General features: G+C 32.1%; 5 protein-coding genes across 9 annotated transcripts in view; 4 read left to right on the top strand and 1 right to left on the bottom strand.

Moving 5' to 3' along the window:
• Positions 1–5,270, top strand: part of LOC101506182 (probable UDP-N-acetylglucosamine--peptide N-acetylglucosaminyltransferase SEC) — an 11,233-nt gene extending 5,963 nt beyond the window's left edge. The window contains exons 14-28 of the mRNA XM_004495498.4: positions 13–215; positions 455–551; positions 1,071–1,142; positions 1,254–1,330; positions 1,429–1,545; positions 1,892–1,976; positions 2,051–2,218; positions 3,201–3,311; positions 3,410–3,496; positions 3,609–3,736; positions 3,876–3,958; positions 4,157–4,262; positions 4,375–4,521; positions 4,704–4,824; positions 4,914–5,270. Coding sequence (XP_004495555.1) covers positions 13–215; positions 455–551; positions 1,071–1,142; positions 1,254–1,330; positions 1,429–1,545; positions 1,892–1,976; positions 2,051–2,218; positions 3,201–3,311; positions 3,410–3,496; positions 3,609–3,736; positions 3,876–3,958; positions 4,157–4,262; positions 4,375–4,521; positions 4,704–4,824; positions 4,914–5,027 — 1,716 coding nt within the window. The 3' untranslated portion in view covers positions 5,028–5,270. The remainder of the gene's footprint in view (positions 1–12; positions 216–454; positions 552–1,070; positions 1,143–1,253; positions 1,331–1,428; positions 1,546–1,891; positions 1,977–2,050; positions 2,219–3,200; positions 3,312–3,409; positions 3,497–3,608; positions 3,737–3,875; positions 3,959–4,156; positions 4,263–4,374; positions 4,522–4,703; positions 4,825–4,913) is intronic.
• A 3,619-nt stretch (positions 5,271–8,889) lies between these two features.
• On the top strand, positions 8,890–13,582 carry LOC101505429 (U11/U12 small nuclear ribonucleoprotein 48 kDa protein). Of its 5 annotated transcripts, XM_012714545.3 has the most exons (7): positions 8,890–10,148; positions 10,337–10,457; positions 11,066–11,173; positions 11,496–12,181; positions 12,275–12,685; positions 13,064–13,111; positions 13,248–13,582. In XM_012714545.3, the coding sequence occupies exons 1-4, from the start codon at positions 9,046–9,048 to the stop codon at positions 12,138–12,140; spliced, it is 1,977 nt and encodes a 658-aa protein (XP_012569999.1). In that variant the 5' UTR covers positions 8,890–9,045; the 3' UTR covers positions 12,141–12,181; positions 12,275–12,685; positions 13,064–13,111; positions 13,248–13,582. The 5 variants fall into 5 exon arrangements, with proteins under 5 accessions (XP_012569999.1, XP_073223933.1, XP_027189663.1 ...); XM_073367832.1 differs by having other exon boundaries at positions 11,496–12,177; positions 12,275–13,111; XM_027333862.2 differs by lacking the exon at positions 12,275–12,685.
• A 3,743-nt stretch (positions 13,583–17,325) lies between these two features.
• On the top strand, positions 17,326–19,209 carry LOC101505107 (U-box domain-containing protein 9-like). The gene is made up of 2 exons (XM_004495494.4): positions 17,326–17,692; positions 17,929–19,209. The coding sequence occupies exons 1-2, from the start codon at positions 17,408–17,410 to the stop codon at positions 19,009–19,011; spliced, it is 1,368 nt and encodes a 455-aa protein (XP_004495551.1). The 5' UTR covers positions 17,326–17,407; the 3' UTR covers positions 19,012–19,209.
• A 543-nt stretch (positions 19,210–19,752) lies between these two features.
• Positions 19,753–23,523, bottom strand: LOC101504791 (probable serine/threonine-protein kinase PBL26). The gene is made up of 5 exons (XM_004495493.4): positions 22,854–23,523; positions 22,395–22,588; positions 22,085–22,274; positions 21,343–21,734; positions 19,753–21,093 (listed from the first exon to the last, which is right to left on the bottom strand). The coding sequence occupies exons 1-5, from the start codon at positions 22,960–22,962 to the stop codon at positions 20,119–20,121; spliced, it is 1,860 nt and encodes a 619-aa protein (XP_004495550.1). The 5' UTR covers positions 22,963–23,523; the 3' UTR covers positions 19,753–20,118.
• A 2,082-nt stretch (positions 23,524–25,605) lies between these two features.
• Positions 25,606–27,008, top strand: part of LOC101504470 (F-box protein PP2) — a 2,401-nt gene continuing 998 nt past the window's right edge. Inside the window, 2 exon segments of the mRNA NM_001309716.1 lie at positions 25,606–25,881; positions 25,981–26,099. Of these exon segments, the coding sequence (NP_001296645.1) occupies positions 25,606–25,881; positions 25,981–26,099 (395 nt within the window).

Genomic DNA, 27,008 nt, shown 5'->3' with positions numbered 1-27,008 from the left:
ACAATATTGTAGGGGAATTATGCAGATGCTATATCTTGCTACAATGAGGTCCTCCGTATTGATCCCTTGGCAGCTGATGGACTTGTAAACAGAGGCAATACATATAAGGAGATCGGTCGAGTTAGTGATGCTATCCAGGATTATGTGCGTGCAATTAATGTTAGGCCTACTATGGCCGAAGCCCATGCTAATTTGGCTTCAGCCTATAAAGATAGGTATGCTAATTGTTATTTTGCTTAATGCCTCAAATTTGAAACTGAAGCATATTATAAATTCATTAGTAGTGTGAGCTTAAAATAAGTTATCTTTTACCTTAATATTGGAATTGAGCCTGAACCTGCTTACATCTTCTGGGGATTATTTTTCTTGTCTCTGCATCAAAAGTTTTAGGTTTCTTCTTTCGTCTAGATACTATGTCATAGTTGTATGCTCATTGAAATTCTGTTTATTTCAGTGGATTAGTAGAGGCAGCTGTAAAGAGTTATAGACAGGCATTGATTCTTCGTTCGGACTTTCCTGAAGCAACTTGCAATCTCCTACATACACTTCAGGTTTTTTCCATTTATTATTTTTAGAGTCAATAATTGTCTAAAAAGTCAATAGCTGACTCTTAAACTGGTTACTTTTCATTTTATTTTTTTGAATTTTTAGAATATATGTTCAAATCATAGTGTTTCAAAGTTTGTTGCTTGTATTTTTCTTAATCACTATAGTAAATTCTTGGTGATTTGATTATTTTCAAATATAGAAGTGGTTGTTGAATTGGTAGGTCATCTGCTTGGAATGAATAAGTAGTATACCTTGCTGTCTGTTCGACCTGATTGGACTATATGATATTGTTTTGTCATCTTGATTTTTGATATTCTGTTTAGAATAGCGATTAAAGTTGTTATTTAAATTATGTATGTTCTGTTATGATGCATCATGGTTGTTTCTCACTGTTATTTAGTTATTGTTTAGTCTTGGGCATTTCCTTTGTTATCACTCCATTCCCTACAATGTAGGTTGCGTCTATTGTATTTAAGAATATGTAATAATTAGTATCTCTGTAATCTTTTGCAACATTTCAGTGTGTCTGCTGTTGGGAGGACCGTGATCAAATGTTCAAGGAAGTAGAAGGGATTATCAAAAGGCAGATTAATGTCAGAAGCAATTCATATACCCTTTTTTTTTTAATGTTAAATCAACATATAGATATGAACATGCATGTTTGTTTGAATATGTTTCAGTTATCATGTTTTTCTATTTTTCAGATGTCAGTTCTTCCTAGTGTCCAGCCTTTCCATGCAATAGCATATCCACTTGACCCAATGCTTGCTCTGGAAATTAGGTACAAGTAGTGTGTTTGCAGAAGACCTACTATAAAAATGGAATGTTCTATGATATTCTTACTAGGCTTATTTTAATGTCATTTGTCTCTCTTTACAGCCGTAAATATGCTGCACACTGCTCTGTAATTGCATCTCGTTTTGCTCTTCCACCATTTACCCATCCTGCTCCTATTCCAATCAAGCGGGATGGAGGATATGAGAGACTCAGGATTGGGTATGTGATTATTACTTTGTAAAATTCTAATTGATTTTCTCTGCTTTCCTGTTGTTTTGTACTCCCTCTGGACTCAAATATAAGCAAACAAGTAGCCACAATTGGTGGATTGAAATATTAGCTAAATTTAACCTTATTTAATGCTATTATTATCAAAATATCCTTCAACATATTAGGTTTCATGCAAAATTAAATGATAAGAGGTATAATGTAATTATTTTTTTGATTGCATCAAGAAAATTAAATGCAGTTAATCACTATTCTCAAATATGTGCATTTAATTGTTTTGCGTCCGAAGGTAGTATATTACAAAATTTTAATTGCATGGGGAATTTTTGGATGGCAGGTATGTGAGTAGTGACTTCGGTAATCACCCCTTGTCACATCTCATGGGATCTGTTTTTGGTATGCACAACAGAAAGAATGTTGAGGTATGGTTTTATTCAACCTTTTTGTCTTCCAAATATTCTTCCTTCTATTCTCTGTTGACAATTTATAAATGTAGGTATTCTGCTATGGCTTGAGTCCAAACGATGGTACTGAATGGAGACAACGTATTCAATCTGAAGCAGAGCACTTTGTGGATGTATCTGCCATGACATCGGATATGATAGCAAAATTGATTAATGATGATAAGATTCAGATCCTTATCAACCTTAACGGTTATACAAAGGTAGCTCCCTATCTTGTACTGCTCTTGTATGATATTTTAAGTAATTATAATTCATAACTAAGGCTATTGTTTATATCAGAGTTAGTTTTATTTTACTTGTTTGTTAATTTAAACTTAATATATATTTATAGGTGACTGAATTCATTTTTGATTTTGTGTTTATTACATTTCATCCAACAAGGGTGGGTGAAATGCTTCTTATGTAATGTGACAATAAAGTATCATTCAAGCTTAAAGAATTTTTTATCACAACAATAAGTTTACAATACAATATTGTATGGGATTGAATGTTGGACAGCAAAAGTTAATAAGAATAAAAATGGCATTGCTGCCACGATGAGAATGCTATGACGTGAGTGGTCACACTAGACATGATGTGTCTACTCTGGAGAGTTATAGAAACAGCACCAGTAAGGATTAAGGGGGGTATAGATGAGGTGGAGGATAATCCATTGGTTAAGAGGGGGCCTCAATAAGAACTACATAATTCAAACTATTAAGTGCTCGTTTGGCTACACGTTGGCAAACTTTTTGTTGTGTCCCATTGACTATTCACTGTGATAATATTAAAGCTGTAAATCATCGGGAAGCTATAAGTTTGCATAGTGAAGGAATGTGCAGTGATTGTCAATCATCAGGAATGCAAGCACATGCCTATTTGATCATTTTACTTTTGTGCTAACAATAGAGTTGACACTCACCTTTAAACTTGTTTCACAACTGGGATGAAATGTGATTCTATATCTATAATTATTAAAATTAATGATAGGTGAAATAATTAATTTTTGGTCCATATTTATTCATGCAAGGACATTATTCCGCTACTTGATAAAAATATAGCCAATCCTACTTAGTGGGTAAAAGGCTTTTGTTGTTTATGTATGAAACCATACCAAAACCCTGGCCTGGTGAATTTTATGCTTGCATAGATATATTTTGTATCTCTTGGTTATTTCTGATTGAATGGTGCAATTCTTTTCAGGGTGCCAGAAATGAGATATTTGCTATGAAACCTGCACCCATTCAAGTTTCATATATGGGATTTCCTGGCACAACTGGAGCTAGTTATATAGATTACTTGGTTACTGATGAGGTGATAAGGACTGGATGTTACGAGGCCATACATAAGTTTCTCTACCTTCTTAGCAACTCATTTACATGCTTTCTGAATTATTACAACTTCTCTTGCAGTTTGTTTCACCTCTTCAGTATGCACATATTTACTCTGAAAAGATTGTCCATCTCCCGCATTGCTACTTTGTGAACGATTATAAACAGGTTATTTTTATGAATTTGTTAGAGAAAAACTTGGGTTCAGTTGTGTACATGTTGTGTATTTTTACTATGCATGGGAATAAGTGTCTCTGCCCTGGATAATTTGTTTGTTCAGAAAAATCAGGATGTGTTAGATCCAAACTGTCAGCCCAAACGATCAGATTATGGTCTACCTGAGGATAAGTTTCTATTTGCATGCTTCAATCAACTTTACAAAATGGATCCTGAAATATTTAATACATGGTAATGTTAGGAAGCTCTATATTTATTGAGTAAAGAAGATTTAAGATTGCCAAATTATTTTCCATTTATGCATTCATGTATTCTATTTTTCCAATATTTGGTATCTCATCCTTTATATGTCTGCCTATGTTTGTGTTAGGTGTAATATACTTAAACGTGTACCCAACAGCGCACTTTGGCTCCTGAAATTTCCTGCAGCAGGCGAAATGAGGCTGAGGGCATGTAAGTATCGTTCTTTCCATAATGCTTATACACATCATGCATAAATGTACATGTGTGTGCAATGGCCAGTCTTTTTTAGTGATTCTCGCCGGCGGGCATTACCTGTGGTTAAACTGTTGGGAAGTGTTATTTTCCTATTTGTATTTGCTGCGTTAGTTTTTTTGTGGGCTTCATTTATAATTATTGAACTGCTCTCAGATGCTGTTGCACAAGGGGTACAGCCCGATCAAATTATCTTCACAGATGTTGCAATGAAGAATGAACACATTAGACGGAGTTCTTTAGCAGACTTATTTCTTGACACGTAATTCCCCTCATCTACATTTTGTCTTGCTTCTTCACGTCTTCCGATGCAGTGTCACTTTTGTAGTTTTCCTGGGACTTACATATGCTGATTATGTTATGTTTTCTTTTAGGCCGTTATGCAATGCACATACAACAGGAACAGATATACTATGGGCAGGTCTGCCTATGGTTACTCTACCTCTTGAGAAAATGGCTACTAGGGTTGCTGGGTCACTCTGTCTTTCCACTGGACTGGGAGAGGAGATGATTGTCAGCAGGTTAGCTGTTTTCCAATTTAATATATTCTGTCAATTGCTTCCTGAGTTCCATTGAAGATAGACTTCCTAATCCCCCTTTTAGATATTAGACAGTGCTAATATTTGGTGCCCATAGTATATTGACAATTTTTCTTTTTTAATTTCTCGCATGCTTAATTTTGAACTTCGGTGAAACCACATAGTATGAAAGAGTATGAAGATAGAGCTGTATCATTGGCTTTGAATCGCCCTAAGCTTCAAGCTCTTACTGACAAGCTTAAAGCTGTTCGCATGACCTGTCCTCTATTTGACACAACCCGATGGGTGAGTTCAAAATAATATTTTGTACAACCTAATTTTTCCGTTGTCTGTAGGGTTAAGCATCCTTAAATTTTATGCTGAAAATGTTGCAGGTGAGAAATCTCGACAGAGCATATTTTAAAATGTGGAATCTGCATTGCTCTGGTCAACGCCCACAGCATTTTAAGGTCACTGAAAATGATCTCGAATGTCCTTATGATAAATAGACATAGGAATACCGTATTAGACGGGAATGTAGATAAGAAAATCAAGAGGAAGTTGTAGTTGCCCAGAATTGTTCAAGGGTTACCAAAAAATTCCAGGGAGATATGCATTGTGATACTAAAAATATTTGGATCGCGTATTTGGTCACTGATGGATTGTTGTATTGTATTATTAGAAAGAAAGAAAGAAAAAGGTGTGATGTATTTTATTAATGTTGCTAGATATTTGCATTTTGCAGTGTACCACCTTTGGAGCCTGTGTTTAGATATACTCATTGTTGTTAAATTTTAAATGGTTAATTGTTATCATCATTAATTTTAATTAAAAAAATCGTATTTTTGATAATATTTGGTTTTAATTGCAAGTATGAACTTTTTCCATCTTCAAATGATAGATGAATAAGATTGCTAATAAACATGCTAATTAGTTTCAGTTTTATAACGTCTTCTATATTATTATTTTTATAAATCTTGAATTTAAGCTTAAAAAATAGGATTGCTATTGGTTAATGAAATAAATATTATTGAACAAAGTATGGTTTTTAACCTTTTCACTTTATAATCGACTTAGTCGCCGATACTTGAACTCAATAGTTTCTAATACTTATATCATTATAAATTTAAAATGATTAATTCTGGACAAGAAACAATAGTTATATGAAGTAGGAACAATATTGTTATTTATTATAACTTGCATGATATACCAAACAAGTTAATTACACAAAATTACAACCATAATGCATATATAATACCATCATGCATATTATTTATCATTGTAGTACAATTTTTTAAGGTTATGATTCCAGCGTTCAAGCATGATGTATATATCTTGTCACAATATTAGTTGACAAGCTATTGTTGTACCAAAATTGCTTTTGAAGATAACCAATTACATTTGTATCCTCTTGAAAGGCTTTGGTGAGAACATGAGATGATATTGGGGGTTTAGATCCAAACACCGCATTAGCAATGGTAATCACTCCAGGATTTTGGCTACTAAGACAATTGCAGCAGCATTACCATAACCCACATTCACTTGAAAGTGAATGAGACCAATTGGGAATACAAAACAAATACATCACCTTTATTCAATACTAATGATTCTATGTATGTTTGAGTGCTTGGTAGAATTGATCATCTATTTATAGGAATGGGAGTAATTGATTTACTTCCACTACTCTTAATATAAATATTTTAGAGCACTAAATTATTTTTATTTAAATTTGCACATCTAAAACATTATAGATATTAACTTATTTCAATTAAGATTGTTCTTGAGGTAATTAAAGTTACGTAAAAGATTTAAAATTTAAAAAAGACCAAAATTCAAAATCTTTTCTTTATAATTGATATTTCTATTTTTCTGAACTTTTCCTTGTACCTCTTGCATTTTCTGGTTTTGAAAAACAAACCTCCAAACATTTCTGATTTTGTTTAACAACAAAATGATTAATAAAATTTAATTGGTATTTAATAGTGTCTTGTGGTGAGTTAGTAAATGTTATGTCTTGTCATACGTGTCACATCGCCAATTTATATCCATTTCAAAAAAAAATCACATGAAAGATAGAATTAATTTTTTTTTGAAATTGCAAGGTCAAATTAAAAGGAAATCTTTTTGCATGAACTCAAGTCAAAATAATTCCTATTTACTTGGACCTTTTGCATATTTAAGTATAATTACAATCACAACCCTTAATTGTCAAAATAAAATCTATTTATATATGATACTTTAAAGTTTTTATCTAAAATTGTGGCATCATTGTTAATTTGACATTAATAATGATGCTAACTGATCGATATTTTTTATATATGGTTAAAGGGAAACTAAATACAACAGAGCACTAAGACATAAGAAATGAGGAACATGCTCCTTTTAAGTCCTTTTAAAGAAGTAAACTAATACTAGGAGGAACAACATCAAGATCTAACCCAACATCATTTTAATCTCTTGACTATGCAATTGTTTTTGACTTGGTCTCCCTCCCTCCTCGAAATCTAGTCGCAACTCCTTTTTTTTTTCTTTCTTTTTTATCTCTTTTTTTTTTGTTAAGTGGAGTGACTTTATGTAAATTTTTGGTATGAAATCACCTCTCTAAATTGTTTCTTTCATTCTCTATTATTTAAATAAGTGATTTTTTCACATATTTAGTTTTCTTTTGTTTTTTTATTTCATTATATTAGTGCGACATTGTTTTTGTTTCTCGCTTTGTTGTAGTGTTATTTTGATTTCCCGTCTTATTTCAGTGTTCATTTGCTTCAGATTAATAGATCAATTTTGATCTAATGCAAATTCAATCAATGATTATGACGTCTTCAATACTATAACTCCAGCTGTATGAGCATTTTAAACACCTCAATTTTATCTTATTTGTAGACTTTGTTACTTTGGTAGATATTTTTCCATTTTATTTATGATATTAATCTGAATGTTGTGAGTTTGTTCGTAGATTTATCTTTTTTTGATTTTAGAGACTTTGAATTGTATTGTTCTTGATCAATATAATTTATACAATTTGAATGAATAAATACCGATTTTTAGTAAAACAAAAACGAACAAATCCAACATCATGATGACTCTACAAGGTTAGTTCATGAGCTCACTAATTTGATTCGCAATGGATATGGTAAACATAAAGAGTCCAACCAGATAGGTGGGTATTAAGGAGAGGTTGAAGAAAATAGGTGGAGGTATAGTCATTCTAAATCATAGTGAAAGTGTGAAAACAGTCAGATTCAAGAATAACGCAAGTTACTTGCATATTTCAAGTCATTTGAATTCCAAGAAGGATGTCCCGTAACTCAGCTAGAAGAGCATTCCCCATTTTGCCATTCCAAAGGAAGCCATTCACGAATTCCCCATGATGATTTCTGAGAAGACCGTCAGAAGGTGCCAACTCGCGAGAGAAAGAATATTCATTGTTGAGCTTTACAAAGCCCAGAAGTGACTTCGTCTAGTGGGTAATCTGCTTCACCGAGCTATTTCCATATAAAGTTAGGGAGTTGTTAGTAATCATATTCTAAATCTAATTTTAATTCCAATTCCATAAATAATAGAAGTTCCATAGAGGTCTTTGAGGCGACCACAATTAGGAATCCACTACTCCTTTCAAAAACGAGTATCATGATGTTGTTGAGCTCCATCTAATGTGAGGGCTCACTTTGTCTCAAGCTTGGGATATAAGTCTCCATATATTTGAGGAATTATTTCTAATCTCGAAAGTAGTTGAACATATTTTTCATCTTCTCATTTAATTACTATGTATGCAAATCTATTACATAAAGTGGATGAGAAATAATGTCGGTATAACCGTACAAGCATATATTTGGAAAGACGACTAATTAAATAGTATTAATGAAGCTATTAACTTTAGTTTTAGAGCAATCCATTTTGAATTTGGTACTAGGGATGACAATAGGTATTTACAAGTACAAAAAACAACATTCTCTTCCCTATCCATACACATGGATATTCGTGAGTATCTACGTATATCATATATTTAATTAAAAAATAGTAATTTTTATAAAATTTTTTTACAATTATGTAAATTATTTTCTCATTGTGTCACAAAATATTAATACATTAACACAAATAAATGCATTATAAACTTCAATGATAAAAAATATTCATATGTTAATTCATTACAGAAACAAAATATATAATACATAGTTCTCCTTCCTCCTTATATTCATTAAACTACTCTTATATTCATTAAACTACTCGATCCATACCCGTGGTAGGGTATAGATTATTTTGCTATTCATAATTGGTATGGCTGTAAAAACGTACAGGAGTTAAATAATTTTAAACTTAAAGAACTATGACTATATTTGCCAAAAACAAACTCGTATAATTTGAAATAATAAGAACTTGAGTTCCATGAAATCCCCAGCGCTATGCATTTCAATTCTGCAACAAAAGAGATCATGATTTATCACAATAATAACTTTTTAATAACTCTATTGAATTTAACTTTTTAATATGATATGAAAGAGAAACACTGAAACTGAAAGCCAAACCATGAATCCACCACCTCCACCGCCACCACCTCAACTGCCACCACCTCAACTGCCACCACCACCACCTCCACCACCACGTCCAACCCCTAACCAACTCAATACAACATTCTCATCCCTCAACAACCTCATAACCCTCTCAAACCAAATTCTCCAAACCACACCCCAACCCCAAACCCTAAACACAAATCTAATTCACTGCCCTTTCAATCCCAACCACCTCATCCCACCACCTTCCCTCTTCCTCCACCACCTCCGTTGCCCTTCCTCACCTCGCACTCTTCCCGACCTCGACCACCTCCTCAATTTCCTCTCTTACCCTAAAACCCTCCAAAACCCTAACTCCATTCACCTCTCTTCTTACTTCCATTTCCCTTCCAACTTTTTCTACACCGATTGCCCCGGCGCCGTTGATTTCTCCGAATCAACCGCCGTCGCTAAAACCGCCACCTTTTCTCTTCCCGATTTTTTATCTCTCGAATGTTCCAACTCTACCGTGTGCTCACCTATACCTAATCCCACCTCTATTCTTCCTTCTGAATACTACTACATTTCCCGTGAACTCGATTCATGGAATCAGTTTCCTAATTATTACTCCAAACCTATTATTCGCGCCATTTTAGGTATTGGAATTGCCAAAGAAAATGAAATGGCTGATTGGTTAATATCGAATTCGCCTCGATACGGCGTTGTAATTGATACTCCTATGCAGAAACATATTTTTTTGCTGTTTTCTCTGTGCTTTAAATCAATTCTTAGAGAAGCTTCTGTTTCTTTAGATTGTCCTGTTTTGAATAAGGCTTTGGCTTGGTTTGAATCTCAGGTTTCGATTCTGTATGGTGTTAATGGAAAATTATTTGTTCTTAATTTTGTGAAAAAATGTATTCTGGTTGGTGCTTCGGCTCTGTTTTTGTTACCGTTAGGCAACAAGGTTGTTGACTCTGCTGCTTCAACTTCAAAGCAAGAAAAGAATATAGATTGTATAAGGGAGAGGAAGATTTTAATGCCGCAAGTTGTAGCTGCTGTTGCGGCATTGCACGAGAGATCGTTGCTTGAACGTAAAATTAAGGGATTTTGGTTTTCTCATCCATCAAATAACTATCAGCTGTATGTATTTGATGTTCTATTTTGTTTAATTTTGGCTATATCGCTATATGAATATTTCCTTGGTGAATTTGAAACTTGTATAATATGAGAAGTGTGTGCTTTTTATTTTGTTTGGAATGGATCATTTTTAACTATATGATTGTGGATATGATGAGGTTAATATGAATAGTGGCACTTTAATTCTCTAGGGTTGCTGAGCATCATTATTTGTCTGACAAAGCTAACGAAGAACGGAGTAAGCGGAATGATTATAGGCCTCTAATTGATTATGATTGGGTTCATCCCCATCTTTCATCTCACCAGAACCAGGTACTTTTGATCTGGTTTGTATAATTTTAAGAAACACATTTTTCCATTTTCTGTTTCCCCATTTTATTTTATCTGTATTCACTGCGATCAATAAATTAGGGTCGTCTGATTCCCTTTGAAATATGAGTTGTATGATTTTCGTTCAGCGGCTTCTATTTGTTAGTGACTTTATTTTTAATTGTAGTAGTCTAGTAGATCTGGATCGTCTATAAAGATATGGGATTTTACTCTTTTTAGTCTCATTTGTAGCACTGGAATACCTAACAGATGACTAATAACTAATTAGGGAATTAGTATGCTTTTATGTTATGTTAGGAGGTATAAATCCAATCACTCTTGCTGCAATCCCTATTGCTACAACATCAAAGGGAACCCTAAATCCCGGTCACTACAACATCAAAGGGATCCCTAAATTCATTATGGCAGCCCGCTCTTGCTGCAATCCCTGTTGCTACAACAGCAAAGGGATCCCTATATCCATTATGGCAGCATTCCCATCATGACCGCGATTGCAACAACGTTGAAAGGATGGCTCCATTATGGTGGCTCCTGTGATGTCCTTGTTTTACCTACAACTAACGTATTTCTTGATCTGTTATCAATTATAGGAAACACAAAGAGAAAAGACACGAGAGGAGATACTGGCTGAAGAAAGGGATTATAAACGTCGAAGAATGTCTTATCGTGGCAAGAAGAGAAATCAATCAACATTACAGGTTAGACTTACTGTTACTGGAGCAGTTATTGAAATTTTTTGCTTCTATCATTATATCATAGTAATTTTAAGTACTGATTCATAGTTCCGTTCCCTAATTGTTCATTGTCTCTATTGAAACTGAATAATCAGGAACATCTTTTAATTGTCATGTAGTTATTCCTGTTGGTATCACTATTATATCTGATTCAGTGATTGAGATTTTTTTGGCTTGTTTCTCTTTAGCATGATTTCAGAAGAAACTTTTCAAAGAGGAACTTTGATTCTTTTCTTTTACGTCTTTCATTTTGACGAATTTGTATGCTTAATTCTAAACTCTTAAGGTAATGAGGGATTTGATAGCTGAATACATGGAGGAAACCAAGCATGCTGGAGGTGTTACGAACCCTGTCAGTGTTTCTGAAGACAGTAGGATGCCTCTGCCTCCACCTAGACTTCCTTCCAGTCACAACATTCAAATGGAAGCCAATACTTCAAGAACAGTTAGTCAAGACTCACCTGCAGTGACAATCAGTAACCAAGGTTATCATGAGCAACAATCTCACACAAATTATTTTGACAAAAGCAAAGCTGTACATGATGCTACTGCTAGAGATTATGAACAGCAGAAACAAGGACAACACAGGAATCATCATAATGAAGGATATCAACGAACTGCTGATCAAGGAAACCACAGGAGTCGTGCTTCAACAAGTCCAGAAAGACAGAGAAGTCATAGTCGATCACATGAGCATATAATTCATAAGAAACAAGATTACTCAAATAGAAAGACATACAGTAACTCTTCAAGAACCAAGGACAGGTGGCAAAATGACACTCACAAGAACCACATTTCAGATTCTTTCTCAAGAAACGTATTTTCAGAGCGATATGATCCTTCGGAGCCTCATGATGTTGGTGAGCTTGATATCTCTTCTGATGACAAATATATCAAGCGAGATAAATTTTATCTAAAGGAACGTAATTAGCTATGCTGGCCCGAACTATGAAGGCATTACATCTGCAGTGGGTAAGTTATGCTTGCCATTTCCCACTCAAAAGTTGAATATAAATTTGAATTTGAAGCTCTACTTTAACGTAGTTTATTTGCATAACTTTGCAGTATTAGCCTATCAAGCTTCAGCGCTTTTTTCAATGTATCCTCCATTGTATCCTTAACTGTGAAAGAGTTTTTAGAAGCATTCCTTGGATTGATTTTATTGCCCATATTATCACTATGCATTCTTTATTTTTCCTCTCAAGATAACAGCAACAAAATGCAATGATGGAAACCACAAAAAATCTATTTCTATCAATAAAATTTTCAATTTCTCGTTGTTTTACTTGCAATTTATTTTTGTTACTTTTTAGTTTAATTACATGATATATGTGTTCCTAGGAGAAATGAAACAAGATGTTAATGTTCTACTTTGGATATATTGAATTATATAACTAACGGGAAAACAGTTATATTGGTTCCTATGTCTTATAGAGGCTTTACGTATTAAGGTGAAGCAACTTCAGAGTATTTTTGGTAAATAGTTGTCCTATCTTTTCTATGTCTCAATATATAGTGATTTGATTGGATTTCTTTTTATCCTCTTATATTTTTCTTATCATCAACTTCTTTGATGTGTTCTATTCTTTCCCACTCACTTGATGCTAACCTTGGCTTAGAATGTGCATAAGCTGGCCAAGCATTGTCGTTATTGCAAGAAAATTTACATAATATTTCAGCATTATCTGAGTTCAAAACGCCTTTGATGGCTAACCTATTTTGCTTTGATCTCATTCAGATAGAAAAAGGCCAGAATATTTCAATGCCTGCCTGAATATCCTCTAGTATTTTTCATTTTCTGTTTCTTAGTGAAAGGTTCATCAATTGACTTTTCTCTGTTTCTACATTGTTTAGTATTGTATTATAGAGAGACTCAGCTGTGATGGAGTGACTACAGTAAAGGTAAGTAAACCCCTATGAGTAATGTTTGTATGGCTAGATGTTTGTATCGACACATGTCCAAACTTAAGTGTCAGTCTTGCTGTTTGCATCTGTTAAAAATAGCTAATATGTTTGTTCTCTGGCTTTTCATATTCAGGACTGCAACCTTAATGACTACAGAGGCCTTCGCTCAAAGCGAGATGATACAAAACCATTTATTTTTGCAAGAGAAGTCATCTCAGTTCATTGTGAACTGCTTCTTCCCATTTTTTAGAACGTAATTTATTTTGGAAGAATATCCTCAGGTTCTCTCGATTGGATAATATGATTTTTTGTCCACATTGTTGTTTTTTTTTTGTTACTTTGAAAGATATACCTCAATCTTTTGCAATATGTTCGGTACTAGAGGAACAAACTTTAGAAATTTCGTTTCTCAAACAATAGTACTTGTCTAATTGATGCTCATCAATGTGCAAGCTTCATTTTTGTTCACATGATTACAGAAATTGGAGTGGACTGACCATTTTACCTGGGAAATAGTCTATTTACCAGGTTTGGTCTAATTCCTGTACTAGTCCATGAAGATTATGATTTACATTTCATTCAAATGGTTCAAACTCAGTTTGCCCATTTGTTTTGTTGCTATCACATTTAATGACGGAAGTATTTGAATAATCTAATGACTGAAATGCATAACTTAATAAATCAAGGAACTAAATTGCAAAATGTAGGGCAATTTTAAGTAGAAATAACATAGTTTGGCCTTTAGTATACGATTGGATAAGTTTAATAGTGGGGAGGGAACCAGTTACCCTGAATGTTTCTTTTGGATAGGTTTTACATGTTCTAAATACCTAAAACGAAATTCTCAAACTAATTTTCGTTTTTGAGAGATTCAATTTGTTATATGCTGCCACCTAATTTTTTTATGCTTCTTGTCAAATTTCTTTTGTAAAGATAAACATTTTCATTTTAGTAAAATAAGTTTTGTAGTTCATGGAGTTGGTAGGAGTTCTTCTTTTTTTTTTGTTATTTTAATTTATTTTTTTATAAACACTCATTGGATACTTTTCAATATTTTTGAATTTTCATTGTACTTTTTATGCTAATCAAACTTAAAAAGAATTTCTAATATTAATAGTATTGGTAAATTCTTATTTATTTAACCACTCGAAAAAGTTGGATCAAGTTACAGAAGTCATGTGTCTGTAATCCCAACTCAAGCATGTGTTTCTCACTAAGTGTACAGAGTGGTGTTTTTTATTTTTAGATTTGAAAGTTGATTTTAAAACCATAATTTATTCGTGTAAAATGAATTTGAATTGAGTTTTTATTTAATTTTAAAATAGCTTTTTCATAAAATTTAAAATCAAAATAATAGGTTTTATAATTTTTATTTTAAAATTAACTTGTCATTATACGTAGATATAATCACCACTCTAACAATTATCGACTATTCACAATAATCGTTATCAACCACACACATCCGATCACTCCCACAATCACTGACCACTATCTATATCACCAACTACCCACCTCCAATCACGATCTCTCACCACTGACTATCATCTTCTACCATCTCCATCATCGCTACTCACTTACCTTCAACTACCACCTCTGTCCACCACCAATACCCTCATCACCCACCTTTGATATTGTCACCACCACTATATTCCACCATCGACACCACCTATCGTTCACCACTACAATTACTGTCAACTGTCTCTTTTGACCGCCGCAATTGTGTTCAACGACTATCACTACTATGTGATTTTTCATAACTATCATTTTCAACCACTAATACTAAAATTAAATAAATTATAATTTTATAATATTTTAAATTACTTTAAAATAATTTTTATTTTTATTATTTTGATAGATCAATGCTTTTTATATTTGGTGAATTGATAATGAGACAGGGTAAAAAGAGTAATTCAATTCAATTAAAACAAAAACTAAAATTCAACTGAAAATTGAAATTCAGAATTAAAAAGTTAAAAATTGAAATTGAAAACTCAAAACAAAAATAAGTTTAAATTTAAAAAAAAAATTATAACAGAAAATCAAAAACTACCTCCGAATAGAGTCTAATTTATTTTTTCAGTTACACTTAAATAGATTATTTACATAAACTTAGTTCACGTATAAATTGATTGCGTATACACCCAATAGAATTTAGAATGAAACTCTTCCTATTTCTATTTCATCTTCCATTTGCATATGAGGCATTCTCTTTTCCTCTCTTTCAAGTCCAAGCAACTTATACAAAAAAATATTCATAACTAAAGAAACTTGCACACATTTAATAAATAAAGAAATCCGCATACAATTGTGAAGTTTTAGATTCAAACCTAAGATATGATATACAACTTAACAACTTCGACATTTTGTCAATTGAAATATACCTTACTATGAATTCTCTTTTCTCCTATATTACTTGATTTTGGACTTTTCACAAAACAAAATAATCTCTTTTAATTTTTTTTTTTGAATTTTAAAGAAAGTTTTTGGATAGCCTTCATTTTATTTTTCAACCAGAAAATTGTCCAAAACATTAAAGAAATTCGGATTCTTTTGTCTTTTGTATAAGATATCTTATAAATTTTCTAACCTTAATTACTTCTTTATTAAGATACCTTTGATTATTATACATTTTTTTTTTTTTACAATCAACCATAAATAATACGACGATAAAAGTTACATCTAAAAACCAAAATAATTAATAAATTAAATTGACTAATAAAAAAATTTTGAAAACTAAACTTACTAATAAAAGTTACATTTTAAAACCAAAATAATTAATAAATATACATTCGACTAAAAATACATTTAACTCTATTTTTATATAAAATTAACATAATGATTATCTTATCATATAGTTATATAAGGTGAAGTATTCAATACTATAAAAAAATGGATACCCATATACATGAGTGTTATATTAAATTTAATTATATGGCACATTTGCAAAACATATATTTGTTCTAAAAAGATGATCAATTTTAGTTTCCAATGTAACTTTCTATACATTTTTTCTTTCGATTGTGTCATTTAATTAATATTATTTATAATATTACTTTCAAATTATTAATCATAATTTTGTAATTATAATAATTAAAATACATAAATAAATAACAAGGATGATTGAGTAAATTTATTATCCTCTTTCTTTTATTTACCATATATTTTAATCGATGAGAAATAGAAAATGAGACAACTATGTTGGAAGTGAGGGTGAACAAATATCAACTTGATAATTCAAGTATTCCATTAGTCTCAAATTAAATTTTCTTTTTTACTATTTCACATTAATTAAGAAAATATAATAAATGAAAAAGAGAATACGAATTTTATCAAACTATTCTTATTAATTATTTGTATATTCTAATTATTATAAATGTAAAATAAAAAATAATAAATTGAGAATATTAATTAAAAAGTACAATTAAAAAAATATTAAAATTGTATAAAAAATTAATAATGAAATTAATTTTGAGACAAATATCTATTTATAATTTATTAAAACAGATCTTCAAACCACTCTATTGTCATTTCATTGTCAATTTTATCAAGTAGCTCTCTTTTTGCCAAGTCGATTATATGCTTATGTGTTATTCCAATTTTATTTGTAGATAAACTCTATTTATAGTTCTAAGATTTGAATTTGTTTCACTTTATTGTACGAATTTTTTTTTTTAAAAAAATAATATTATTTTATACTAAAAGAGTTGATTGTATACTAAAATATTATTAAATTCTTTTAAATGACATTAGACACTAAAGTAATTTGCATATGATATAATTCATGCAAAATGATAAATATTTGATTCTTACTAAGAGTGATCATATATTTATATATTCTATCATATCCAAAGACATTCTTTATCATCTTATTATTACGTGTTAAATATTTGATTCTTCAATAGTATGTTTGTGAGAAGAAATTGAAAATTTTAGAAAATTAAAAGTTTTAAGCAATTTAAATTGCTTCAATTACATTCTTTTCATTAATAAATTATGTTGTTATAGAATAATTATTTATTTAAATTTTGATTATATTTATAAATTTTAGAAATATTGAGGTAAAAATAATTTAGAAAGAGCAAAAAAAAATTGAAAATTTTATAAGAAGAAATTTATAATTCACATTATATAAAGTTAAAAAGTAATTTTAAATTGTTACCTTTAAAAAGTAGGATTTGAAATTCTCGAAATTGAATTTTAAATATGATGCATGGCAAGTATTTGTATTTCAGTTATTACCAGAACAGTTGATAGCTAACCTAATTCACATTAGTATCTTGTTGTTTTGCATTAATGGAAAACGAAGAGAAGAAGAAGAAGAAAACATTTGCGTTGATGAAGGAAAAGTTGAAGGAAGTTGTCAATAGTATTGTTGAAGGAGATGACTTCACTCTTCACGCTGCGGATGAAGCTATCACTGCTCTTTCTGTTCTCAGGGACTTCAAATGCAGCAGCGCTTCTTTTTCTTCTAAATTCGACCTTTTGTCTTTTCCTGTTCCTGTTTCTGTTCCTCCACAGTTTCGATGCCCCATCTCAGGTCACATTATGACTGATCCTGTTATCTTGGCCAATGGACAGGTACCTTACTTTCTTCCTTCAAGATCCATTCTTTAATGCTTTTTTTTAACATTTTTCAATATTATTATTAATCTAGATCGTGTCATAAAAGGTTAACATAAAGAACAGAGCTATTCTAATTTCCTTGCTTTTGATGGATCATTGTATTCAAATAAGGTCAATGTGTGTGTTCAAATCTATTAATGCCTCATGATTGCTATATTTATTAATTAGTGTATTGATTATTGATGCTGCAGACTTATGATAGACCATTCATTCAGAGATGGCTGAATGAAGTCCACAAAATTTGTCCTCAAACTCAACATGTCCTCTCTCACTCCATTCTTTCTCCTAATTATTTAGTCTATGACATGATCTCAAGGTGGTGTAAGGACCAAGGAATTGAGCTACCAATGCCTGTTGGGGACATTGAAAATGGACAAGTAACAGAAGCACACAAATATCGTCTGCGTTTGCTGCTTCACAAACTTTCATTATCTACATTGGATCAAAAAGAAGCCGCGAGAGAGATTCGTATGTTAGCGAACCGAATGCCATCGTTTCGAACACTCTTTGGTGACTCAGAGGTGATTCAAAAATTGCTCATTCCGTTATCGCCTGGTGTTGATTGTGTCGATCCAGAACTGCACGAGGACTTGATCACATCTGTTCTAAATCTCTCAATCAATGATAACAACAAGAGAGTTTTCGCAGAGGACGAAAAGCTTATGTCATTTATCATTGATTCATTGAAATCAGGAACAATTCAAACGAGAAGCAACGCTGCAGCAGCTATTTTCTCGTTATCAGCTGTTGATATCAACAAACACATCATTGGAAAAACTGGTGCTATCAAGTATTTGGTTGATCTTTTAGAAAAGGGACACCCATCAACAATGAAAGATGCTGCTTCAGCTATATTCAATCTATGTATTGCACAAGAGAATAAAGCGAGGACAGTTCGAGAAGGTGCGGTTCAGGTTATTCTAAGCAAGATCATCATGGACCATGTTCTGGTTGACGAGTTTTTAGCTCTATTGGCACTTCTGTCTAGCCATTCCAAAGCTATTCAAGCGTTGGGAAGTCACGGTGCCGTCCCTTTCTTTATGGATATTTTAAGAGATAGCAGCGTTTCGGATCGAAGCAAGGAGAACTGTGTTGCAATCTTGTACATAATATTTTTCAATGATAAAACAAAGAGGAAGGAAATAAAAAATGATGAAATAGTTAATGGTACACTAGCTACGCTTGCGCAATGTGGAACTTCAAGAGCTAAGAGGAAAGCTTGTGGTATTCTTGATAGGCTCAAGTTATCTCAGTCCTCAAAGCACACTACTTGAGGGTCTATTTTGGTGTCCATTTGTAAAAAAAAATATTATGAGAAACTGTCAAGAAAATATCCCATTAAGGGTATAGCATACTAATTCTTAAATGAAATTGAGACTAGAAAATTGTAATTACCTCTTTGTAAATGAACTTCTTGTGTTCTGTATAGTTTGTAACAAAAAAAGGAAAAAAGAAGCCTTACATATTGTGTATATTGCATGCTGCAATTGTATCATGTTTTCTCTTTTTCTTTACAATAAGCTTTCTACTATACCATACATAGGTTGCAGTGCGTCTTACTATTTTTGGGCTAGTGACTGATTTGTGAATCAGTCATCAATATCACAGCTATAAATTTGATTTAATCGTCTATCTGAATATGAAGGGTTGAATGTTCTTCTCCTGGTACTTCAAATCCTCATTGAAATACTTAGGATTGAATTATTCTAGGAGTAGCATGATCTATGAGTACAACATTGATGTTCAGTTCTCTAATGGAGTGACCAACTTCCTTCTTCTGAAGTTTGCTTTTTAAAGAAAGTGTTGGTGTTGGCACATTATTACTACTCCAATTATGTCCCACTTCTCTACCAAAACAGAGCTCTAATCCCAGCATTCAGGGGAGATCTCTATATTTTAGAGAACTTTGAAGTTAAATTGAAATAACTTTTATGATTTAGATATATGTTATTTTTATACAATTCATGTGTAGAATCGATTGTGTGTAGAACATTAATAACATTAGAATTGTCATATAATATTACAAGAAAATGTTAGTAATTTTCAAATGATCAATACATAGCAAGGACAACAATGCAAAACAAGAGGGATAATTCTTCCGATAATGGCAACAATTGCCCTACGAAAATTCACAATTGTTTTCACTCTAGTCCTTGAACCAAAGGTTGATATGAATAGTACATATGAAGCCTACTAAACAAAACAATACATTTTAAGGATGCTTGATTTTTCAAGTTTGAGTTTCTATAAGCTTCTGCTGCATGATGCAGCAAAATACAAAGCCCCATGTCAAAGTATGTGCATGCCTATTCTTCAACATTGCATGTGGAAACCAAAGCTTGATAATTTCATCACAAAGGGAACACTTTACACTCCCCTCTTCACCGATCCGATCCACTGCTGCTCATGCGGTCGAAAGGACGATCGCTTCCCTCATCAGATTCCATGCCTAATCGCATGCTTGTCCTTTTGCTACCATTAATGTCTGAGTGAACACTCCCACTTCCTCGGCTGCTGCTACGCTCCGACATACCACTGCTAGTATAATGGCTTGATGAGGCACTTCTTTGAGACGAAATCATGCTTCCATCTTCAGATTCCTTGCGGCTCGAAACTCGAGCAGAAGATTTTCCACTAACCTTATTGCTTAACTCTCTGATAGAAGTTTTTCTACTGCTTTTCTTGCTTACATCTTTGATTGATTTTTTTTTGCTGCTCTTTTGGCTTAACTCTTTGACAGAAGATTTTTTGCTGCTTTTCTTTTGGCTTAAATTACCAACAAAGCTTTGCCATTTTTTGCTACTGCTTTTTCCACTAGAAGATGCACTTCCATCTGCTGAATCTTTACTGATTGTTTCATTCCTTGATTTTGTGCTGCTTTTTCGGCTTGATTTCGAAGGCAACTTTTGTTGAGGATGGCTATTAGTATTTTTATTATTTTCTGAGACATCATTTTCTTTATGTTTTTTACTAACTGCAACTGCAACATGATTTTGGGCAGTTCCATTGTCTTCATGGCGAGAACCTTCATCTTCTGAACTTTCTCCTTCTGATTCACTTCCACTCTCACTTCCACTCTCACTTCCACTTTCAGCTTCGCTTTCACTGGCAACACTATGCTTAGAGACAGAGGTGGCTGTGGGGATTGAAGGTGGAATTGGTTGTGTTGGAGCAGTGGAAAGAAAACTCAGAGCCGTTACAACGTCACCGATCAAAGGACGGGCATCTGGTTCCTCTTGTAAGCACATGGATGCCATTGCAACAATTTGATTCAGATCCTTTTCTGGGAAATTTTTATTCAAAAGTGGATCTGCCATATCTGGATATCTTTTTGGATCCCTGAATAAGGGTTGTGCCTGCAAAATCACGAAAAATTACATTTTGTTCAAATTCTATTATAGCACTATGAAAAAAAGCTTATAGTTTATATGAAAGCAGTTTGACTTTATTTTATCTTTTGTTATAGAAATAACTTGTACATAAACAATTATATGATAAATGCTTATACTTATACTATAAGCTGCTAATTTAACTGTTTATCCAAATGAGACCTAAATAGTGTACTGTAAAACAATTAACATTCTAAATATATTGGCAAATTTTACCCATGAAACTAGATTTTGCTCTTCGTTAGGTCTTGTGGTGTCAATGGCACGTCGTCCAGTGATAAGTTCAAGCAAGACAACTCCAAAACTGTATACATCCGACTTCGAGGAGAATTGACCTGTTCTTGTATATTCAGGAGCACAGTAACCATATGTACCCATAACTCTTGGGGGTGCATGGTTCATCTTGTCACCACCAGAAAGCCTATGCATTCCAAAATCATATAGTTTTGCATTAAGATTATTATCCAACAAAATGTTGCATGCTTTCAAGTCACGGTATATAACTGGGGGGTTGGCACTGTCATGCAAGTACTCTAGTCCGTTTGAAGCACCTGCTGCTACTCTCATTCTTTCAAACCAGTTTAATGGTGGTTGATCTGTTTTATTCTCTGTTACAAATAAGCACACAGAGTACTATATTAATCATTTCATATGGAAACAAATTAACAACCTTAGGTAAAGAGAAATAACCACTTATGTCCAACCACTTGGTATGAAAAAGATGATTTTCTGTGTAACATTAATATATAGGCATAAAAATCATGGTTTTAAAACGACAATTGTTGCATCAAAATAATGGTTTTCAAGGTCTCGACAATGACATTGCAACCACAATTATTATGACCACATTTTTGCTGTCATATAAAGATTCACATCATAATCACAAACCACAACCACAATTTAAAACTATTGTATATAGATATGCTGAAATGGAAGTCAAAATTTGACGAAAGATTACCAAAAAGACGGTCTTCAAGAGTAGCTGCAGGAAAGTATTCATATACCAAAAGACGTTGATCACCATCAGCACAATAACCAATAAGATTGACTAGATTTTCATGGTGCAAATGGCTCAGCGATGCAACTTCAGCCAAAAATTCCTTGCTGTTTTCTGTCCCATGTCGATCGAGTTGCTTCACAGCCACAACCTGAATGATTTCAAACAAAACAAAATGACAAAAAGTTAATAATAACAATCCCCCTGATATTAAATATAACAAAAAAATTGAATCGAACAAAAAGTTGATGTATCTGATCCAAAACCTGACCTGTCCAGTTGTAGGAATGATCCCTTTGTAGACCCTTCCAAAGCCTCCTTCACCTAGGAGACATTCCTGTCTGAAATTTTTTGTTGCTGTTGCTAGCTCACGAAATGTAAAATTTTGTGCATTAAGATTTGTTGGGTCGCCTCCTCCTCCTCCTCCTTGGTTTTGTTGCTCATCTCCCTTTTGTTTCTTCATATCTACATGTTCACAAAATGACAACAATGTGGAAACTCATCAAAACACAACACCAAATATTAAAACAAAAAAACTCCTTTACATGCATGAAATGTTTAATTTAAAAAAAAAAAAAAAGTCTACAAGACGCGATCTGCACAGTAACATCATAGAGCTTTTGATATTTCTGTTACCACAATATGATCATAATTATTACGGCCACATAAATGAAAAATTTAAAAAGATTGCATGTATATATATTAGAAATAGAATGAATTAATAAATTACCAGGTGCTTTTGATGCAGGTGTAGTTTCTTGTGGCGTTGTAGAACCATGCTCTCTCTTACTATTGCTTTTCTTATTTTTTTGGGGACCACAACACGGGAAGCAATTCATGCTTACCAACTATCCACAATATACTAAAGAACCAACAAAAAGGCTTATTATATATTAATAAACAAAAATGAAGATGAATTAAAATTTCTGGACAATGAATGTTGTTTTGATGTAAATAAAATGAATAATAAAAACAACAATGCCAGAAAATGAGAGAAAAGGGCCGAAGGGTCCCTCAAATATTAGCATGAATTAATTGAAGGACCCCCCACGGGAGGGGAGCAAAGGCAACAGGAGTGGCAAGGAGATTAAAAGGGAAATATGAAAACAAGAGAAGAAGGAATTAGCCATGCATGGGTGCAATGAACAAAAATGATGATGTTTCCTCACAACTCTCTCCGAGAGAAAAGGAGGATGTATGAATGGACTTAATTCATTATCATTGTAGGCTACTAATTCCACCCTTTTGCCTTCCAATTACATGTCATCCACCCTTTTTTCTTAGCTTCATTGCTTAATTAAGCCTTTTTTTCTTTTTGTTTGCTTTTTAATTATGCGTTTTTACATTACTATTTAGTATATGGTTGGTTATTTACGTTGATTTCTGATTTTCATCTTAAAACAACATGTGGAACAAATCCCTTTACTATGTCTTTTCACAAGTTCAATCAATAACATTTGTTGGGAAAAATCAATGACTAAGGGAGTATCAGTAAGTAATGTATAAATTCATACTCAAATTAATGTCTAAGCCATCCAAGAAATTATAACAAAAAATTAGATAAATTAATGAAGATATAGTCAGTTTAATATTTTACATGAAGATATATTAATATTCTTAATATATATATTCATATGCAAATAGGTAGTTAAAAAATAGTAAATATCTAAATTATTATTCTTTTTTTTTACCAAAGAAACTCAAATTATTTCTCATAAGGGAAACTAAGCAAAATTTTACGTGGTCAAATTAAAGTGAAAGTAAAATTGTGGAATAATAGTACACAATTAATAATGGAGTTTGGATAAATATGTCTACGTCTTCAAGCTTTTGCATATCTTTATATTGAAAAAGAAAAATTTACGCAAAGTGTTTACAAACATTCACTATCAAAAATCAATTACACTCAAGAATGTCACTCATAGAAATCTATCTAGCTCTCTTGATATTCTCTCAATGTTTGAATTCTCTTTAAGTTGGAATGAATTTCACTCTTCATTCATCACCTCTATTTATAGGTGATTTAGATCACTTTTTTCTTACTTGGTTACTAAGTTTACTTAGGCTCCGTTTGATAAAATTAAGCTATCAACTAGTTGATAGATGAAAAGGTGACTGATAGCTTAAAAGCTAATTGATAACTGATGACTTATAGTTGTAAAGCTAATTAATTGAGATTAAAATGTTTGGTAAATTTAGTTTTTAACAATATAAAATGACATGATTATTTAATTTAAAATAACAAAAAATTTGACATTTTTATCCAATCTTCTAGCTATTGTTTTAGTCGATCTATTTTTTTTTTTGTACTCAATCAATTTTCCTACTTCATTTTATTTCTTATCTTTTCTTCTTCTCCATGTTCTTAGACTTTATTTCAAATATTTTCTTCCTCTTCATATCGCTAGTTAGTTGATGTTATCTTATAGTTTCTACATTTCTGCCCGACTTATACTCCTCCAATGTGATTGTCCAATTCACCTCATATTTACTCATTTATTTATTTTACTATATTTCTCTCATTTATGACTTTTGTGGTAGAAAATTCAAAAAATATAACAAAACTCTAAAATAAATAAAAAGCCATGTAATTCATTTTTCTTTTTGGTACACCAGTTACTTTTTTTTTATTACAATATAAGCATAAATTTAAAGAGTTATCTAAAAGTTTAACAAACATGATGTTTATAAATAGTAATCATAAAAAACAATTCATTTTACGGTTTACAATTTAACATAAAAAGTAAATTTAACTTAAAAGAGTTTCTTGTCAGCTGAATAAGATAAAAGATTTTATAAGTTATTTTGGCAAGGAATTAAAGAAATTAAGTTCATCTTTATTCATGCATGTTTTTGTTAATTTTGTGTTATGTGACATAGATTTTTAATAAAGATGAAGTTAAATTTTGTACTATGTAGAAATAACAGCACCAATCTGAAAAAAAAATAAAATTAATAGGACTGGGGATACTAAAGATAGTGGTTGAATAGTAAGTTAGTGGGATGATTAAGCTTTATATATAAAAAATAGGTTTAATTGCAATTTTAGTCAATCTATTTATACTGATTCATAAAATTGGTCCCCTTATTTTAAAAGTCCGACAATTTTAATCTATTTGTCTGATTTTTTAATTAAAAAATGATGACATAAAATATTTTAAATAATATAATTTATAATAAGATAATGTAAAATGATTAATAAATCTCATTTAATTTAAAATAATGTAAAATGAATTATCAACTACATCTCATTTAATAAAACAAATTTTTGAATTAGTTTAATAAAATATAAACTCGTTTATCGACGTGATTGGAGATTGTCTTAGTCATTGGACATTGTCTTAGTAGCTAAGTCTTGTTCCCAAAATGGAGTGGAAAAATGACTTTCCTTCCGTACCGGACTAAAAAAGCAGCTAAACACATTTGATATAAAGTATTGAAGTTGTGGACATCGACACCCATCTTAGTTAGTGAAGAAAATAATGACAGAGATTCATCAATTGCCGGAAGGCTGCATCGCCGACATACTATCTCGCACGACTCCCGTTGACGCTTGCAGACTCTCCCTCATTTCCAAAACATTCCAATCTGCCGCCGATTCTGACGCTGTCTGGAATCGCTTTCTCCCTTCCGATTCCAATTTCATTTCCTCTATCATCTCACACTCTCCTTCTCTTGCCAACGCTTCTTCCAAAAAAGCTCTTTATCTTGCCCTATCTGATCCCCATAAACCTATCATCTTCGACCAAGGTCGCAAGGTATTAATTATTCTTCCTAATTACCAATAATTAGGGTTTATCATTAACTATACAAAGAGGGAGAAAATTAAAACTGAATTGGATATATGAATTTTGCAGAGCTTTCAATTGGACAGGAAGAGTGCAAAAAAGTGTTACATGCTTGGTGCTAGAGCTCTCAACATTGTTTGGGCTTGTACTAAGCGTTATTGGCAATGGATTGCTATGCCTCAGTCCAGGTTAGCTGATACAATACGCAATTTATACAATAATTTTTTTATTTTTTTTTTGTGTGTATGACATTTGTCATCTAATAATCCGTCCCAGTACAATTCACAATATTGTTAACGTTTTGGTCTGATTTGAATAGAGTTAATTATTCTAAGATAAAAATAAATAAATAAAGATGTTAATTAAGATTAACTTTCTAAAATAGTAATAAACAAAAATAAGAAAAATTTGTTTATTTAAATTTTATATTTTTTCAATTAGTAATTAATATTATTAGCGTATATTAGTATTTTGTTCCATACCTCAAAGAAGTGTCAAAAGAAACTTGTTTTTCTTCTTTTCTTTGACTGACCTAAGACACCCCTTGGTAGGGGTGTTCGTAGGTTGGGTCGGGTAGGGTTAGTTTTGGTCAAATTCAATATCCGAACCAATATCAAATTTGAATCAAACCAATCCGATTAAGAGCGAGTTGTGTTTGCGGGTCATGAATAAGAATATTTTTTTATTCTAAAAAAATGTAATTAAATTTAAATACAAGAACATCTCAAAAATTATGAAACTTTATCTCAACATATCATTCGATACTTCAAATATATCTACAAACACAACAAAACACTTAAATTAACTAAATTAACAATAAATCCTCAACTAAAATTTACTGACAAAATTATAACTATATATCAATAATAGAAAAAGTAAATAAAAATGTCTATATCATGTCAATTTGTTGGGTTAGCGGGTCCAAAATGTCAAATCTACTGTCCGAACCAAACACCATTGGATTTAAATGAGTTGGTTCGGACTAGTTCCGAATTTGAATAGGTTGAATTAGAATATGGATTAGTTTGGGTGACCAAATTTGCGAGTTTACTTGTACCCTGAACATCCCCACCCCTTGGACACATGCAACTGATATA

This window comes from Cicer arietinum, chromosome 4, assembly GCF_000331145.2.
Source record: "Cicer arietinum cultivar CDC Frontier isolate Library 1 chromosome 4, Cicar.CDCFrontier_v2.0, whole genome shotgun sequence".
Lineage (NCBI taxonomy): Eukaryota > Viridiplantae > Streptophyta > Magnoliopsida > Fabales > Fabaceae > Cicer > Cicer arietinum.
Note: the sequence above shows the minus strand (reverse complement) of the source record. Positions and strands in the feature narration are given on the sequence as shown.